Source organism: Sturnus vulgaris, chromosome Z (assembly GCF_052056855.1).
Source record: "Sturnus vulgaris isolate bStuVul1 chromosome Z, bStuVul1.hap1, whole genome shotgun sequence".
In the NCBI taxonomy this organism is placed as follows: domain Eukaryota; kingdom Metazoa; phylum Chordata; class Aves; order Passeriformes; family Sturnidae; genus Sturnus; species Sturnus vulgaris.
Window position 1 is genome coordinate 15692211 of NC_142283.1, and position 15946 is coordinate 15708156.

At 36.7% G+C, this 15946-nt stretch overlaps 1 protein-coding gene across 3 annotated transcripts in view; it reads left to right on the plus strand.

Moving 5' to 3' along the window:
* The window catches only part of LOC106853833 (uncharacterized), a 47361-nt gene that overhangs the window by 25614 nt on the left and 5801 nt on the right, over positions 1–15946 (plus strand). For 2 of the 3 annotated variants that reach the window (XM_088155860.1, XM_014877313.2), the window contains exons 7-12: positions 703–813; positions 2417–2595; positions 9668–9825; positions 11065–11107; positions 13816–14002; positions 15793–15928. In XM_088155860.1, the coding sequence (XP_088011986.1) occupies positions 703–813; positions 2417–2595; positions 9668–9825; positions 11065–11107; positions 13816–14002; positions 15793–15928 (814 nt within the window). The remainder of the gene's footprint in view (positions 1–702; positions 814–2416; positions 2596–9667; positions 9826–11064; positions 11108–13815; positions 14003–15792; positions 15929–15946) is intronic. The other variant, XM_088155861.1, reaches the window with a different exon arrangement.

The window sequence follows — 15946 nt, forward strand, 5'->3', positions numbered from 1 at the left end:
TGCATGTGCTTTGCAATGGTTAACATAAACAAAAGATGATGCATTAAAAATCTGATTCAGTTCTACCTTCACTGGGACCTTTTTGGTCCCATTTTTACCATGTTAAAAAAAAAAAGAAATTTCCATTCAATTCAATTCAATTTCTCTCTAAAGCCAAAAATACTCAAAATGCTATATCCAAATTTTTTTAACCGATAAGACAAATATCTTTATAGAAGGTACTCTTTTAGGGTAAAATTCAAAGCTTATCAGAAAAATAGACGTTTTTTTCTTACTGACTCTACTTAGCTTTGAGATCTTTCTTTGCACTTCAGGCCAAAACTCTCAGATACATAAATGTCTATTTGCATCTTAAAGCATTGAAATCCTAATTTTTCCACAGCCAGTGATTATCTAGGGCTTCGCCAGTATCCAAATCCTGAAGCTTCATTTACAGTTGAGTAACATGTTGGTCAGTAAAACTTGTTCCACCTCCAAGTTGACATCATGAAGGCCCTAAAACATAATCCTTGATTGGTTGAACAGATACTAGTTTTGCTAGAAAAGCATGATCATATAGATGTGCTTGATATCTTAGCACTAAATAAAATTTTGTTTGTTTTTTAGTTTTGGTGGGATTTTGTTTTTTGTTTTGTTTCTTTTTCTTTTTTTTCTTTTTCATTTTTTCTTTTTCCTTTTCTTTTTCTATTCTTTAAATTCCAGATAGTGCAGCTGAAGAAGCAGGGCTTCAAGTTGGGGATATTCTGATAGCAGTCAATGGAACTGATGTCACCAGCATGCCACATTCAGAAGCTGCCAATCTGGCAAGGAAGGGTAATTCTGAGATCACAATAAATTAGTTGAATGGGTCAGGTTTTCTGTTCAATACTCCAATTACATCCAGATAAACGGGGTGATGTATGCAACAGAAATCTCAATTTATAGTTTAATGCATTACCATTTCATGCAGTAGTCATACAGTATTGCTGAGGTCACTTTTTTATGTAGACCTTGTTTTCTAGACACTTCAGAAAATTATTCCCCAAAGAGCATGGGACAGTAATGTTTTTGGCTCTCCTGTTATAAGTAAAGTGACTCAGAAAGCCCTGGAAGTGACTGCAGAGACCCAAATGCCCTTATTTATGCCTTCTACTTCCTCAGGGAGAGACTTCACATCTTCCATCTTTTTCTCTGTCGCCAAGATCTGAAATCTAGTCAGGAGACAAGAGAGTTTATTTTATGAGGCATCCTTTTGCACCACCACAGAAACAGAGTAAGGGACATTAGTCATGTATATTCTTCCCAGAATTGTGATGACTAAAAAGCAAAGATAGCCATGTTTGAAAATTAATTTACTGCTATTCCCTCATTTACCCCAGATAAAGTTTTGACAAAGGCTCATGGGAAATTCAATAAATTGAAATGCTTTTACAAGACAGTGATAAATTTAACTTGACACGTACCATGTCCTTTAATTATAGTGGTGCTATTCACACTGTTGTATTTAAGAGAATGTTGAGTGTTTTAGCAGATAAAACTCTGATTACTGGTATTTTTAACTCAGAGAATACCTCCTGGATTAAATCTTGGCACACCAACAGCATTCCCAAAGTCGAAGTGTCCCACAAAAAAGAAAGCCGGCAAATGTTTTGCAGATGAAAGTGTGTGATAATCATATTTCTCAGTCCACCTTCAGGCATTACCTCCTTCTTCTTATCATTTATACAATCAGAATTACAGGCCTTTGGGGTCAAAATCATAGATATATTGATACTGACAGCAAATGTTATGATGTTGCATCTCATTGATGAAGATAACATATTTTTTTTAAATCTTGTAAATTATCATCTCTTCTGAGTGCTTACCTTTCTGCAAATGATAAGTAGATGCTTTAGCACAGGTTAGCCTCCCTCCTCAGTGAGGGGCACAGAAAAGGTTAGAATATTCCCAGCCATGGAAAATAAAGAATTCTCAAGAGCATATGTAAGATGTCAGGGACTAGAGGTGCCCTAAGAGGACTCACAGCAATTTTTGGTTAAACCTCAATTTATGTACACCCATTTGAACAATGAAATTCAATTACTTCTCCTAACTGGTAAAATAGACAAGTACCAAAGATGCTGCTTGCAAAGATAGGTCATGAAAAAAATTTTTAGAGGTGTCTTCAGATAGCTGGCTCCATTACTAGTTCTCAACACAAAATTAGATTCTTTCCTGAATTTGTGTTAAAAGAAGGCCAAATATCACTTGATTTAATATGCTTCCTTGACTATGAGAAGAGTATGACTACTCTTCTCCTTGCTGGTTCTAGAAGCTAAATTGGGAGGACATGGGTGTGATATAGAATACCACCTTCATGCTCCTTACCCTACATGAGTATCCAGAAATATTGAAATGTTCATAGTTTTGACTTATGTTTTCACGTGTAATATTTTAGGTCCTGATATCCTGACTATGATAGTGGGATCGGACATCAGCCGTTACCCTAACACCCCCAAACCTACCTGCCGAGGATATTTGCACAAACGAACACAATCAGCAATACTGAAGGGCTGGAGAAAGAGGTGGTTTGTGCTGAAACATAATGGTTACCTACACTATTACAAACACAAGAAGGTAAGGGGAGTGGCTGGTGATGAGTGAAACTGTGTCCTGAATTATGAAGTGCAGCAGTTCTGTACTCAAATTTACAGATCCTTATCTTGACTTACCGTATTTGCAGCATAACATCAGTGCTGCAGAGCTTTGCATGAGGTGAGTGTATAACTGAGGCTTGTTGAGTGCTCTTCTACAGTTCTCTATCCATCTGACATTTCCAGCAGAATAGCTGGTAGTCTTATTTCTCTGCATCTGTCATGGTACGTACATGAGCCTTCTAATCAGGAATATGCTGCAGAACCTCTGGGTATGCAACAAAACAGTCTGGCCCGTGCTTTATTTCAGCACTAGCTATTCTGGTGTCAAAACGAAACCAAGTAAAAAACTTCACACTAAAAATATACAAACAGGTAGCAACATTGTTTTGGAGAGATTTAATTTTATCATAACCAGATCTATCATCAAACTCCCGAAATATAAAAATGGGTATTTGGTTATACTTTTAAACACTTTCCAGTTTTTCATTAATTAAATCACAAAGGCACAGTGTTAGATAAATTGGAGTGAGGGTTAGGAGGTGCCCCGTAATCTATTCACACATCACTAATCACACATCTAATCACACATTCACTAAGATTTGATTGCATTCTCACTTCCTTCTTTCAACGAATAGGTTTCTTTTAATTCATTTGTTCCTCAACTATCTTACTTGTTGCACCAAGAAAATAAGTATTTCAATAATGCAAACCATGTCCATTTTTTTTTTCTTAAAAAGAGTAAATAAATTTAAAGCACTGCATAAATATTTTATAGCAATGGCTAACTACTGGTTATTTTCTTGCATTATCCAAGACTAGTGCCCTTCAATTCCTTTTTAGATTATTCCATGCTTTTTTTTCTTTTTCTCTCTGTCTCTGGACTCCAAAGAATACATTTCAGAACACTGAAATATTGAGCCACTATTTTAGCAGATGAAAACTCAAGGATTTTCTTCACTACCTCATATGCTTGCAGAGTACTCTGAAGAGTCATTTAGTAAGAGAGAGAGAAAAATACTTAAAACAAATACAGTTCTTCACTACTGAGAGATCTAATGCCCAAATGAAATAAGAGGCATCTCAAGTGTATTCACTGGCACTTCTTTCTTCTGGTATGATTTCTCTCAGGATGTAAGAAGGGGACTGCTCATCCCACTTTTTTTTCTAAGGGAATTACAAATAATGTTTTTCATTTAACACAGCTTTTATGTTATATGCCAGCTGCATGATTAAATTGGCAAGATTATGTTCCAGGCCTAGCCTCATTCTGGAGGAAAAATTTTTTCACTTACTGTATCTAAAAAGTTCTTTGAAATACTTAATTGAAGGCAAGAATAATTCAGGAGAAAAAAAAACAAAACAGGATAAACAGATCACTGTCCAGCAAAATAGCCAGGCTAATCAATTTACTCATCTTCATTCTGTTGTTAAGAACATCAACTTACATTAGTGTATTTCCAGTGACTCCAGTAATGCCATGCCTGATTTCCAGTTGTGTAAGAAGGCAACTAGGTTTTTTATTTAAGCCTGAAATGCAGCATATAATGTTTTGTAGTGGAAAAAGGAAAGGGTGATTCATATCTGCTTTAGTCCATATCAACAAACACTGAGAGCTATATTTCCTTATCATTGCAATCTACAACCAGATATTATCCACCTTGAATATTTTTCTTCCTGCCTACCTTATAAAGATTTCTAGATCTTTTTACATTTGACTCTCCCATGTAATTGCTGCTCTTTTTGAGTCATCTCTAGCCAATCACACAGCGGGGAAATGATAGCTGTTGCAAAATATTCAGTCACTTCACATGCAAGGTGACTTTCTTTTCCCTCAAATAGATGCTGCCAACAGATGTCCTTGACTCTACAATCCATATAAGTAGCTAAAATATATTTTTTACCTCAGTGGTTGTAGCTGTGTTTGCCACCTCAGAGCAGAGGTATTTTGTGTTAGAACCCTAGTTTTGATAAATTACTGAGATCAGCAGAGATAAATGGTTTATAATACTTTTGCCTCCACTTGGCAACCATGGAGTTCCACTATATATTCTATATGTCTGATCCTCTCTTGTCCAGAACACTGGATCTTCTCAAACATGGTATTTCCTTATTTTTCAACATGCCCAATTTTTCTCTTAAAGGGAAGATATCTGGAAATTATGAGGAGACAGACATAAATGTACACTTAAATCCTTCTCTAAGGCAAGTATAAGCAGACACAATTTTTCCGGGAAAGCTGAAAATACATCAGCATAATCACACACTGATCCTTTCTTTACAGATAGCAACGTTTGCCCCTCTAAAAGTGCCATTTGCTGTTCATCACAGTAAAGGGACTGCAAAGTCACCACAAAATGTTTATGGTGAAGACTTCAGTATAGGGCAAATAAGTCTTAATCAGCTTTACATGATACCAATAAGATAGAAAAAGCAATCTACTTCACAGCAGCAAAGCATCACTTCAACATGTTAAATCTCTGAACTGTCAACACCAAGTTGCTTTTAGAACATGACAGCTAACTTGAAAGCCTTAAAATATATTGCAGTCTTCGGGGTAAAACAATACTGGTCCTGTGACTTCATTAAAGAAAAGGAATATAATTTCCGGGACCCAGAAAAAAATGGGCCATTAACGGGTTTAAAGACTGTGGAGTATGCATTCGTTTATCATGTGGACATACCTGCTAGAGTGCTAACAGTGTTGGAGGCTTAATGGGAAAACACAAGGATTAAGAAGGCATTATAGACAAAAACTTGTTTCCCAGAATTCCTCATTACAAATATCCATCATGTAAGGAGTTCAACAAATTTAATACTGGCTTTTACAAAACCACTGAAAGTACCAGTGAAAGCTAGAATTTCCTCCTTTCAATTCATCATTGCTTTCTTGCTAAGTAAGACTGGATAAATAAAAAGCATGTATAAGCTTTATAAGCTTTAATAAGCTCCTTTCTGTTTTTTATCTTGCCGTTTCTAGGAATTATTTCCAGCCCCTTGGACATAAGTAGACCCTGGTAAAGAGGATAGTGAGACAGATAACTAATCTAGCACCTGAAAGGAAATTAATAAATAAATACCATTGTGGTTATGGTCTAGGATGAACTCTAAAGACACCTGTCTCCAACAGGAAAGTGTTATTAGTGTATATTCATGGCAGTCTTCCTTTCCAGAAGTCAGAGATTGATTAATTCTAGTCAAACCATCTCTATCTGGTCCTTGTATTACTTTTGTCATTTATTCCATTTCACTGTGCAATTCCCTCAGCTAAGAATGATGTAGAACTATAGTAGTTAGAAATAAATATCTAAAGAGTATGGGTTTGTTTCCAGCATTTCGTATAGACTCCAAGTAGGAAAGTCAAAAGAAAAAGCTGTGCTAGGAAGAAGTAGAAGCATTTACACTGGAAGGAATAGTCAAGTTGGAAAATATTGTCCTGACAGTAGAAAAGAGCATGCTTTAGAGATTCAGCTGTAGTGAATAAAGAGAAAATCAAGTTTCATGTGTAGCCCCAAGTCTCTCAGAAATGGCCTTCATGGTAGTTCATGTTCCTAATGCTCTGAAATGCATTACAAGAAAACTGCAACATATACTTTTGATAAGCACTCTTCCTGTGGCAGCATTGAAGGACAAGAATGTGCTTTTTGTCAGTCTTCATTGTAATCATAAATAATAATGTCACTTTTAAAAAGGGAATTATGATTTGCATTTCTTAAGCTTGCAAGTTTAATGCCTCTAGGAAGCCCTTAGGCATAGTGTGAGAGACTAAGACAAAGTATCTCAAAGCTATGGGGAGGGCAATGAGAACAAAGACATGCATTTCTTACCATCCAAAACCATTAGACCCCGACCTGGTAAATAGCTATTGCATTACCTAAATCATTAAATGTTAGTCATATCCCTGTTTCCATTAGAATAGAAGAAAGATGGGAAAAAATGCTTTTGAATTATTTTCATTTCTACGGTATATAGAGTCCAGTTATTCCATCAAGAAAGAAATCCCCTGCCTGCCATGTGCAGAGCCTTCATGGCATTTCAGTCTATGACAAATATTCAGTCCTTTGTTCTCTTAAGCAAGCCCCTGTGTTCACTGCTAAGCCTAATCACTTTATATAAAAGGCTTAGCTAGAAATAGATTTAGGTCTGAGACATTGCTCATAGAAATATAACTTCTATTTGTTCTTCATTCTTGCTTGAGGCCATATCACCATAGTCTGAAAGCTGCCACATTATACAGAGCCTGTGTATAATCTGATTTCTTTATGTTTTCCTGATTCTCATTGCTCTAGAATATATTTTTCAGTTGACATTTAAGAACCTGCTGAATCCACTGTCTCCAATACATCCTCTGTATTATTTCTACTGAGAAATGAGAAATTATGCTCCTGATGATATGCATGTTAATTTTGGCTTAAAAGATTGCATACCCTGACCCAGAGAAGGTCATACACGGATACATTATTCGATCTGATCCAACTTGTTCAAAAATTTAACTCAGTCAATAGTTCTTCCTGTGTGACTTGGTCGTGCAAATTGTTCATTAACTTTTGTGCAATTAATTGCAGCAAATTAGTCAACCTCAAGAAAATAACCAGCTGGACAAACTGGAATGTGAAGATTAATCATTCCATGAGTACTTCATCTGACAGCCAGTACTGTTTGGTGCAGGATAACTGGGTTCTTCAAAACAGAGAAGCTTTTAAATCTTTTTCCCTTACTGTTTTGTTCTTCAGTATGTTTCTATTCCCTCTAGTTTATATATAAATTATTTAAAGCAAAACAAAATTAAAAACTAAGTAAATTCATCCCTACTGGCAAAAAATGCCATATGAACTGTTCTGGAGTCTAGAGCTCCCTGTTCACTGACATATGCAAGCCCTTTCCTCAAGGGCAGAGGAAATAGATGTAAGAAAAAAAAATATTAAAAGTCTTAGTTTCTTCTCTGCATTGATGTGCCCAGCTCAAAGAAGGAGTAAATGGAAACAGGCTTTAGGTGTAATTTCCTTAAAGAACCAAAAAATGACCCTACTACAAAATACAGTGGTTAGAAAAAAAGACATTGGGAGAAGAAGATTTTAGTGATATAGTAAGCAATCAGCACCAGACCTCAAGGAGAAACTGGTCAGAGAAAACCAGAAAATAATGATGGTGAAAATGCCAGGAAGGGTTGTGGACACATCAGCTATGATGCAGAAAGCTAGGCAAATGAGAAATAAGCAAAAGAAAAAAAGAAGTGCAATTTCCTATCTCAGTTAAGAGATGTCTTTTTTAAGAACACCGGGGCATATCCAGGAAGATATTTTTGAAAGACAGTCAAAAATTTGGTCATGCTATTACTGACCTGAAATCAATCTGAACCGGTGACCTTGGGACAACTGCCTCACACTTCCTACTGCCAAGCTAGCCAGACTTCAAATTCTGCTTCCTAGCACTGCTCAGTTTTCACATTGTCTTTCAGATTCCTTCTAGGACTTCTTTCTGTAAAGTTACTTTCAATCCCTCTTACTGGTAGTTGCAGACTCTTTCATATCTTACTTTCAAGTTTTTTTTCATAATTATTCCTGTTGTTACTTTTTTTTTAAACTGCTAATAGCATGAAATGTGCATATATTTCCCCAGCTGTTTCCTAATGCTACATTAAAAACTTATTCCATATAGCAAATATAACTGTGCTTGAACAAAATTTGAAAACAGTGAATCACTCAGGAAATGCTATAAATGGCATTACTGAAACTTTAGAATTACTTGTACCAAATAAAATAGGGCTACATGCAATACCTTAATGAGTATTTGCTACAATATAGGAAGGAGATATCTAATTTTCTATTTTTATTTCTTTCTGATTTCAGTTTATCATCATTATACATTGTTTAAAATTCTAATTTTTTTGCAGAAACATTTAACCTAAAACTCACATCATTTTAGGAAAACCAGCAGTATAGGAATGGTTACTTAGATGTTTCTCCTCTTCATAGAATAGCATTTACCTAGCACCTGCTTCCTGCCTTCTACCTAGAGAATTTCATCCGTGTTTGATACTGAAGACTGCCTAGAATTCATAAAGTAGATAATCACAACCTTGAGGAAAGAAAAAAATACTTTTTAATTTAGTGCAGAATGGAACAGTAATAGCTAAAATCTGAGCTAGTTAATTTAAAATCTGTACAAAACCTGTGATCATCTCAAGCAGAATCACATAGGTCTGTCAGGTTCCATAATGGCAGTATCATCAATGAGCTGAACTTCAGTGTCAGGCATAAGAAATTACTTTTATAATTTTTTTTTTTTTTTTTTTTTTTGCAATATGCCTTTGCCACTTTTTGTAGCAAAGGGATATTTGCCGAAGGAATGATGTCTTGCTCATGAAAGCCACATGAGTGAAGAAACACCCCTTACAAATGTGCAGACGTGGCACACAGGCCATGGCAGTAGCAGTGAACAAGGTGGTGCTTGGCTAATGGTTTGACAGGATCATTATGGAAGTCTTTTCCAGCCTTAACAATTCTATGATTCTCTGGTCTGGATTATCAGAATTAGGGAAGCATGGCTCTCTATCATTCAGTGAAGGGCATTTGGTCTCCCTTTATATCCCTCCAATCCATCTTATTCCCTTCCTAGATGTATTGGAAACATAGTGGACATAAATAATCCTCAGCGACAGAATGTCTATTTATATATTAATTCTAGACACGACAGAAAGTGTTAATAAAGTACGTTTATAGGGATGTGCAGTAATAGTGGTCAGTCATTTTACTATCTAAAGCGACCATTGCCTTCAAGACCATGGACAGGATCCTACTGAATAATACCTCCTTGGCACAGCAGTGGCTGTGCTTTGCTCTAGGAATGGGATTTGGACCTGAATACATGTTTTGGTTATGCTGTCTTCACAGTGTTATTTTGTGTCTGAAGGCATTATAAGCAAAGTAGTCACACAGCACTGACAATTTACAGGATTGCCTTCATCTTCTTCAGTTTTACATTAAAAAACTTTAGTTTGCCATTAAAAAATATATTGGTTCTAAACTTTGGACATTCTTTCTTTCTAATTGCAGGATGAAGGGAAATGCAGACCCCTGGAAGTAGCAAAGCTGGAAGGAGCAGAAATTGGTGTTGACACTAGTCTGGGTAAACCATTTGTTTTTAAATGTACACCTCAAGCTGGAAACAGGATTTTCTACTTCTGTGCAACTTCCAACCAAGAAATGAAGAGGTAAGTGATCTCTCTTTTTAACAGCATCTGTTTTGTTATTCCAATGTGGGAAGAAGGAGGGTGAATCTTTGGAGGATGTTCACTATATCTACCTGGGTCCTTAGGGAAAAAAATTAAAAATCCATCAACAACCTAAGCAAAGATAACGTTTCTATTTCTCAATTGCAGAAAAAAATCAAAAGTTATTTTTCAGTTAAGTTTTTTTCTTTAAATAAAATCTTAAATGTTCATGTTTCATTACTCCCTGAATTCTTGATTTACCCTGAGAACAAAAACTTCACCCCTATTCTCATGCCTTCTCTCCCACTGTTATATCAAGTGGAAGTCTAAATTTTCCAGTGGGTGTAAACTTGCTTATCAGTCTCTCTTCTGCCCAACAAGGACAGTGCTAGTAATAAATACAATCTCATCTTCATCTCCTTTTCTATTGTTCTGTCACATTTTCATGTTAGTATTTTAAAATGCAAATGTGCCACAAAAGCATGTTGGTTCTGATAAGAGGCAATGTCTTCAGTTTGACACAAAGTTAGAATTTAAAAATACTGTTTTGCATTTCCCAGAGACAAGAGCTGACAAAGCAGAGACTAAAATCACCCATAATACAAATAACGGAGTAATAATTTTCAAAAATAACTAAAATCGAGTCTTATTTTCCTCTTTGTTTTGTTGTGAATTTTCAGAAAAATAAAACTGTGAATTAAGTTGGCAGTGTGGTATTCATACACTCATTTTTTAATATCATCTTACTACTTAACATAACCAACGATTGTAATAGCAGAGCATTTTCCATATCCAAATTTTATATCATTCATAGCACAGCAGAATAACTTTGCCAACAAATAGCTTGCTTTCTTCTGTAGTCTCCAGTTTAAGGGGTTTTTACATTTCCCACTAATTCATTATCTGCATTATGACAAAGACAAGGAGAGTAATCATTTAGCCTGATAAGTTGAACTATATTTTGAACTGTATATTTTGATATATAGATTCCCTTTTCTGTATTATTGCCTTTATTTATTACAATGTGTTATACAGCAAGCTTTGAGACATATTTTTGAGAGTCAGCATCATTTATTTAGAATTAATCCACTACTTTTCTGACTTAAAGCCTTGAATATGTCCTGAAAACTGTGCATCCCTTTAGCTGCTGCATATGTCAGCAAAAATTAGAAGAGGCAATGAAATCTATTTGTTCTGATTAACCAAACTAATCTCTTCTCACTTTTTGTCAAATTATAGGTGGCTGGAGGCTATGGATAAAGCAGTGCATCCCATCCATCAGGTAATGCTGTATTTAGGTGAGACGTATGTGTATGTACAGCAGATTGTGCAGAAGACAGACAGAGTAGCTGTGTTTGTACATGGTCAGGTGCAGATAACAACATGGATGCTGCACACTTTTGTTATATTGGGCTATGAATCATTCCCAATCTAAGAGGCATATACAGAATTATGACTCAGCTCATATGCTTTGCTGCCATATGGTGGAATTAATCAAAGTACTCCCTCTCTAGATATCAGCAGCTTTAGTCTGGTTTAGAAACATAACATGAACTTATTGTAGCAGGCAGAAAGCAAGGGTAGAGATGACTCCCACAAACACGTGTTAAGTCTTAGGTAATATCGTTCAGGGTAAAAGAAGAGAAGGGCCACATCTTCCTAAGTATTCCCCACAGTTCTGCCCTGATTTCAGACAACCTACTTTTTCAAACAGAATATTGGGTGACAATGAGGCATGATTGCTGTGTTCTTATTTTCTGTGTTTTCAGAGAGATAAAGATAAGTATGTTGACAAAAATTGACTTACCCATCTCTTTACACTGTTATGCTCTCTACTTGCCCCTATGGCTGGGAAAAATGCAGCCTTAATTGATCTTGAACTGCTACTGGGAGACCTTCCTCAGCCCAGCATAACTCAGCATCAATCTGGGCGACCCCTGAACTGGGAATTGAAAAGCTAATTTTAGTATTTCCAGACTTGGAACCATAGAGGTCAGAGACATTTTAGTTTACCCTTTCCTGGCCCTGTGAGTCCTACTCTTTCCTGCTATATACAGACCACCTTTATGAAAATATGAAAATTGCAAGGTAAAAATGAAAACCTGCATTAATGAGTGAAAAAAAAGTGATGAGTGATTCCTTCAGTAGTGTTTAGTGACAGGTTTAAAAACCGTGAAAGGTATTTCTTGTTCCTTTTGAACTGAAGTAATATTGATCAAATATTGGCTTTAGTTTTCAGATGAAATTTAAAGTGCAAAATGAACGTTCTTTCCAAGTATATTCTTCCTGAGTATTTCTCAAAAGCATATGTAGGAATCCACACATTTGAAAACAGGAAAAAAAAATAAAACAATTGAAAGCGTGTATCCAAACCTAAAGAAATAATAAAACATGCTGAGCCAAAAAGGATAAAGGCTCACCTACACAAAACATATTAAAAGACACTTCTTTAGTGTAGCATGCATAAATAACATCCTGTATAAAATTTCCAACATTTACACATACAGAAGGATCATTCACACAATAATCTATTAACAACAGAGAAGAAAAAAAAAAAAAAAAAAAAAAAAGGGGAAGAAAATTTCTAGGAAATTACAGGACCAGAAGGGAAATTCTGGGAAGAGAAGTTCTGAGAAAAGAAGTTCCGGGAAGGGAAAGTGTGGGAAGGGAAGTTTCGGGAAGGGAAGTTTCGGGAAGGGAAGGGAAGTTTTGGGAAGGGAAGTTTTGGGAAGTTTTGGGAAGTTTTGGGAAGTTTTGGGAAGTTTTGGGAAGTTTTGGGAAGGGAAGGGAAGGGAAGGGAAGGGAAGGGAAGGGAAGGGAAGGGAAGGGAAGGGAAGGGAAGGGAAGGGAAGGGAAGGGAAGGGAAGGGAAGGGAAGGGAAGGGAAGGGAAGGGAAGGGAAGGGAAGGGAAGGGAAGGGAAGGGAAGGGAAGGGAAGGGAAGGGAAGGGAAACTTTTTTGTGTGGTAGTGGTTCCATCCAAGTCTGAATGCACGGTCCTGCTGACACCATGACATTTTCTCTGAATCCCAGATAGGAGATTATATATTTTGTCTTGCCAGCTGATATATAATTACTTCTACTGAATTCAAGCTGTCCATATGGCAATTTTTAGAAAAACTTCATACAGCTGTGAAGTAATCCTATTTGTGTCTACAAAAGATGTATTGAAAAATAAAATAGATGCAGAAAATACGAATATTTATTTTAAGAAGACAGTAAACGTTTGTATATTTTCTTTCACATATACATTTATTTCATTTTCAGCATTGAATTTTGTTTTTACTTAACCCCAGTAGCAGCTCAACCCTACACAGCTGCCCACTCACTAACTCCCAGTGTAAGGCGGGAAGAGAATCAGACGACTAAATGTGAGAAGACTAGTGGATTGAAATAAAGACATTTTAATATGTGAAGCGAAACCCACACACAGAGCATGAGCAAACCGAGGGGATTAATTCACTTCTTCCCATGGCTTGGCAGGTGTTTGCCCATCCTCTTGAGAGTAGAGCCCTATCACATGTAATGGGTACTCAGGAAGATAAACACCATCACACCAAGCTTTCCCCCAATTCCTTTTTCTTCCCCAGGTTTCATATGCTGAGCATGTTGTATGGTCTGAGATATCCTTGTGGTTGGTTAGTGTCTCCTGTCCTGGCTGAGTTCCCTCCCAACTCCTTGTGCATCCCCAGCCTCCTCACTGCTGGGGTGAAGGGCAGAAAGCCCTTGGTGCAGTTGAAGCTCTCCTCAGCAATAACTAAAACATGCCTATGTTGTCAACACTGTTTTCAGCATAAAACCCAAACACAGTCCCATACTAGCTACTGTGAAGAAAATTAACCCTATTCCAGCCAAAGCCAGCACAACTTTTCAAAAGATTTTCACAACAAAAGCTAATTTCTTGGCAGAAGACTAGAGCTTGTGTCTTCTCATGCCAGTATATTCTTCTTAATTTTTTTACCAGAACATTTTATTACATGCTTACTTTTCAGAACCATGTGTGGGTAGATGTCACACTGCACAACACTACACTCCCACCATTGGCTATCAAGAACCCTGAGTGCCTGGGGCTTCTCCACCAACTGGACAGGAGTAAAGATGTCTGGATTCAGCACTACTGCATTCTGAAGGATGGCTGTTTGTACTTTTATGCCACCCTCCGGTCTACACCTGCCCAAGGTAGAGATGGCAGCTAGATTTTACTTTATTATTGAATTAGAAATGTGTCACTGCAGTTTCCAAGTAGAACTGTTACCGTTAATGAGAGTTTCTTATCAGGAAATTAATGATGTTCCATTAAGGTGAATGAAGGAAAACCAGACTCAGTCTCTATTTATTCACTAGCCACCTCATTCCTGTCTTTTTTCCTTTTCCTCCCACATTTTTATTTTTTCTTTCTGAAATGGAGTTATTCTGCACACATTACCTCAGAAGCAGTTATCAGAAACAAGATCCATGCTTCTAAAGCACTTTATGATGGGTTGAGGCAGTCCCATTGATGGCAGTCTCCTGAAAGCTGTCAAATCCTGCATGTTAGAAAGCATCCACAGTTACCATGAACTCTGACTGATTGCTTGAAACTACCAGGTTTTGACATGACCTTGTTAAAGCCATTCCACCCCTCAATATGCAGAACTTTCCTACTGCTGCTGCCAGGTGGCCACAGTCTTTTGCAGCTAAAGCTGCCATCTAGGAGCCCTCTCCTCAGCAGGAGAGGGTGGCTGCCCACTCTCCAAGCAGTAAGATGATGCTATGAGGTCAACTGCAAGCAGAGCTCACTTCACACACAGAGAGGGGAGGAGTGAGGACCTGGAAATGCTTTCTCCCTGTACTAAGGAAGCTGACAGTCAGAAGAACCAGAAAGAAAATAGTTTTCTTTTTGCTTGCTAGCCAGTCTTCAGATCAAAAGGGAAAAACTTCTCTTAGGGCTTATGCTATTATGATCAGGCAGAAGGGCTCCACTTTGTATGGCTCTTCATCTGCCAAAGGCCATACTTACAAAATGACCAGGGATTTCCTCTTTACATGAAACCAAAGCTAAGATTTGTGCAGAGAAAAACAATGAATTAACAGGAAGCCAGAAATTAAGTTTTATGCATTTGTCACCCTGAAGCCTATGCTCCTACTGCCAAGTATTTTGTTTTAGTGTTTAAAACTATACCATAGAAAAAACACCAACTACATAAAAATTCTTCTGTATGGTAGTGTTTTTTTCTTGTTAGTGCATTTTTTTTCCATTTTCACGACATATTCTATCATTCTCAATGCTAGAATATTAATTTGGTGCGGTTGTGCCTAAATGTGAGACTCCCCAAAAATAAATATCCTGTTCTGCAGATCTTTCTGACTATTCATCATGTATGTATAAAGTAAACTTGCACCTTAAGTTTCACTGAAGTTGTCTGGAGGAAAGAAATAAATAAAAAGAACAAAACAAAAAGCAGTTAAAATGAAAATGTCCCAATGATCAAGTTCTGTCCAATGCCTCTCCTTCACAGCTGGCTAATGTGGCCTGCAATGACATGTCAGTTATTCATGACAGCAGGAGTAACCAAACCTGATTTTAGGATTTTTTTTCATGTTGAAATTTGTATCACTTTAGTTTTTAAGGGAAAGAACAATAAAATATCATCTACAAGAGCCCCCCCCCCCAAAAGAACTTTACAGTGGCTTGAGGCAGCCCCATTAATGGAAGTCAAAAGCTATAAAAAACAATTTGCCATGTCTTATTTAATGAAAAGTTAAATAAATCTTTATTGCTTATCATTTTATAGATAGGAAACTAGTTTAACACTGTTTTGAAATCAGTTTTCATAACAGAAAAAGAAACTGAACTTTCAGATTTTTAAATGTAAAATCTGTAATACTCTGTGAATACACCAATCTGAAAATCCAATTTGCCAGATTTGTTGGTATGCTATAAATGGTATCTGCAATAGACATAATGCATGCTATTTTTTTCTATCCAGGTGGCCTTTACCTGCAGGGCTATATTGTGAGTGAGCAGTCCCTGGGCTCCAAGAGATCTGTAATTGAACTCAAACCTCCATCTGAAGAATTTAAAACTTTTTACTTATGTGCAGAGAATGTAAATGAAAACAAAAGGTAAACCAAACTTTTTTT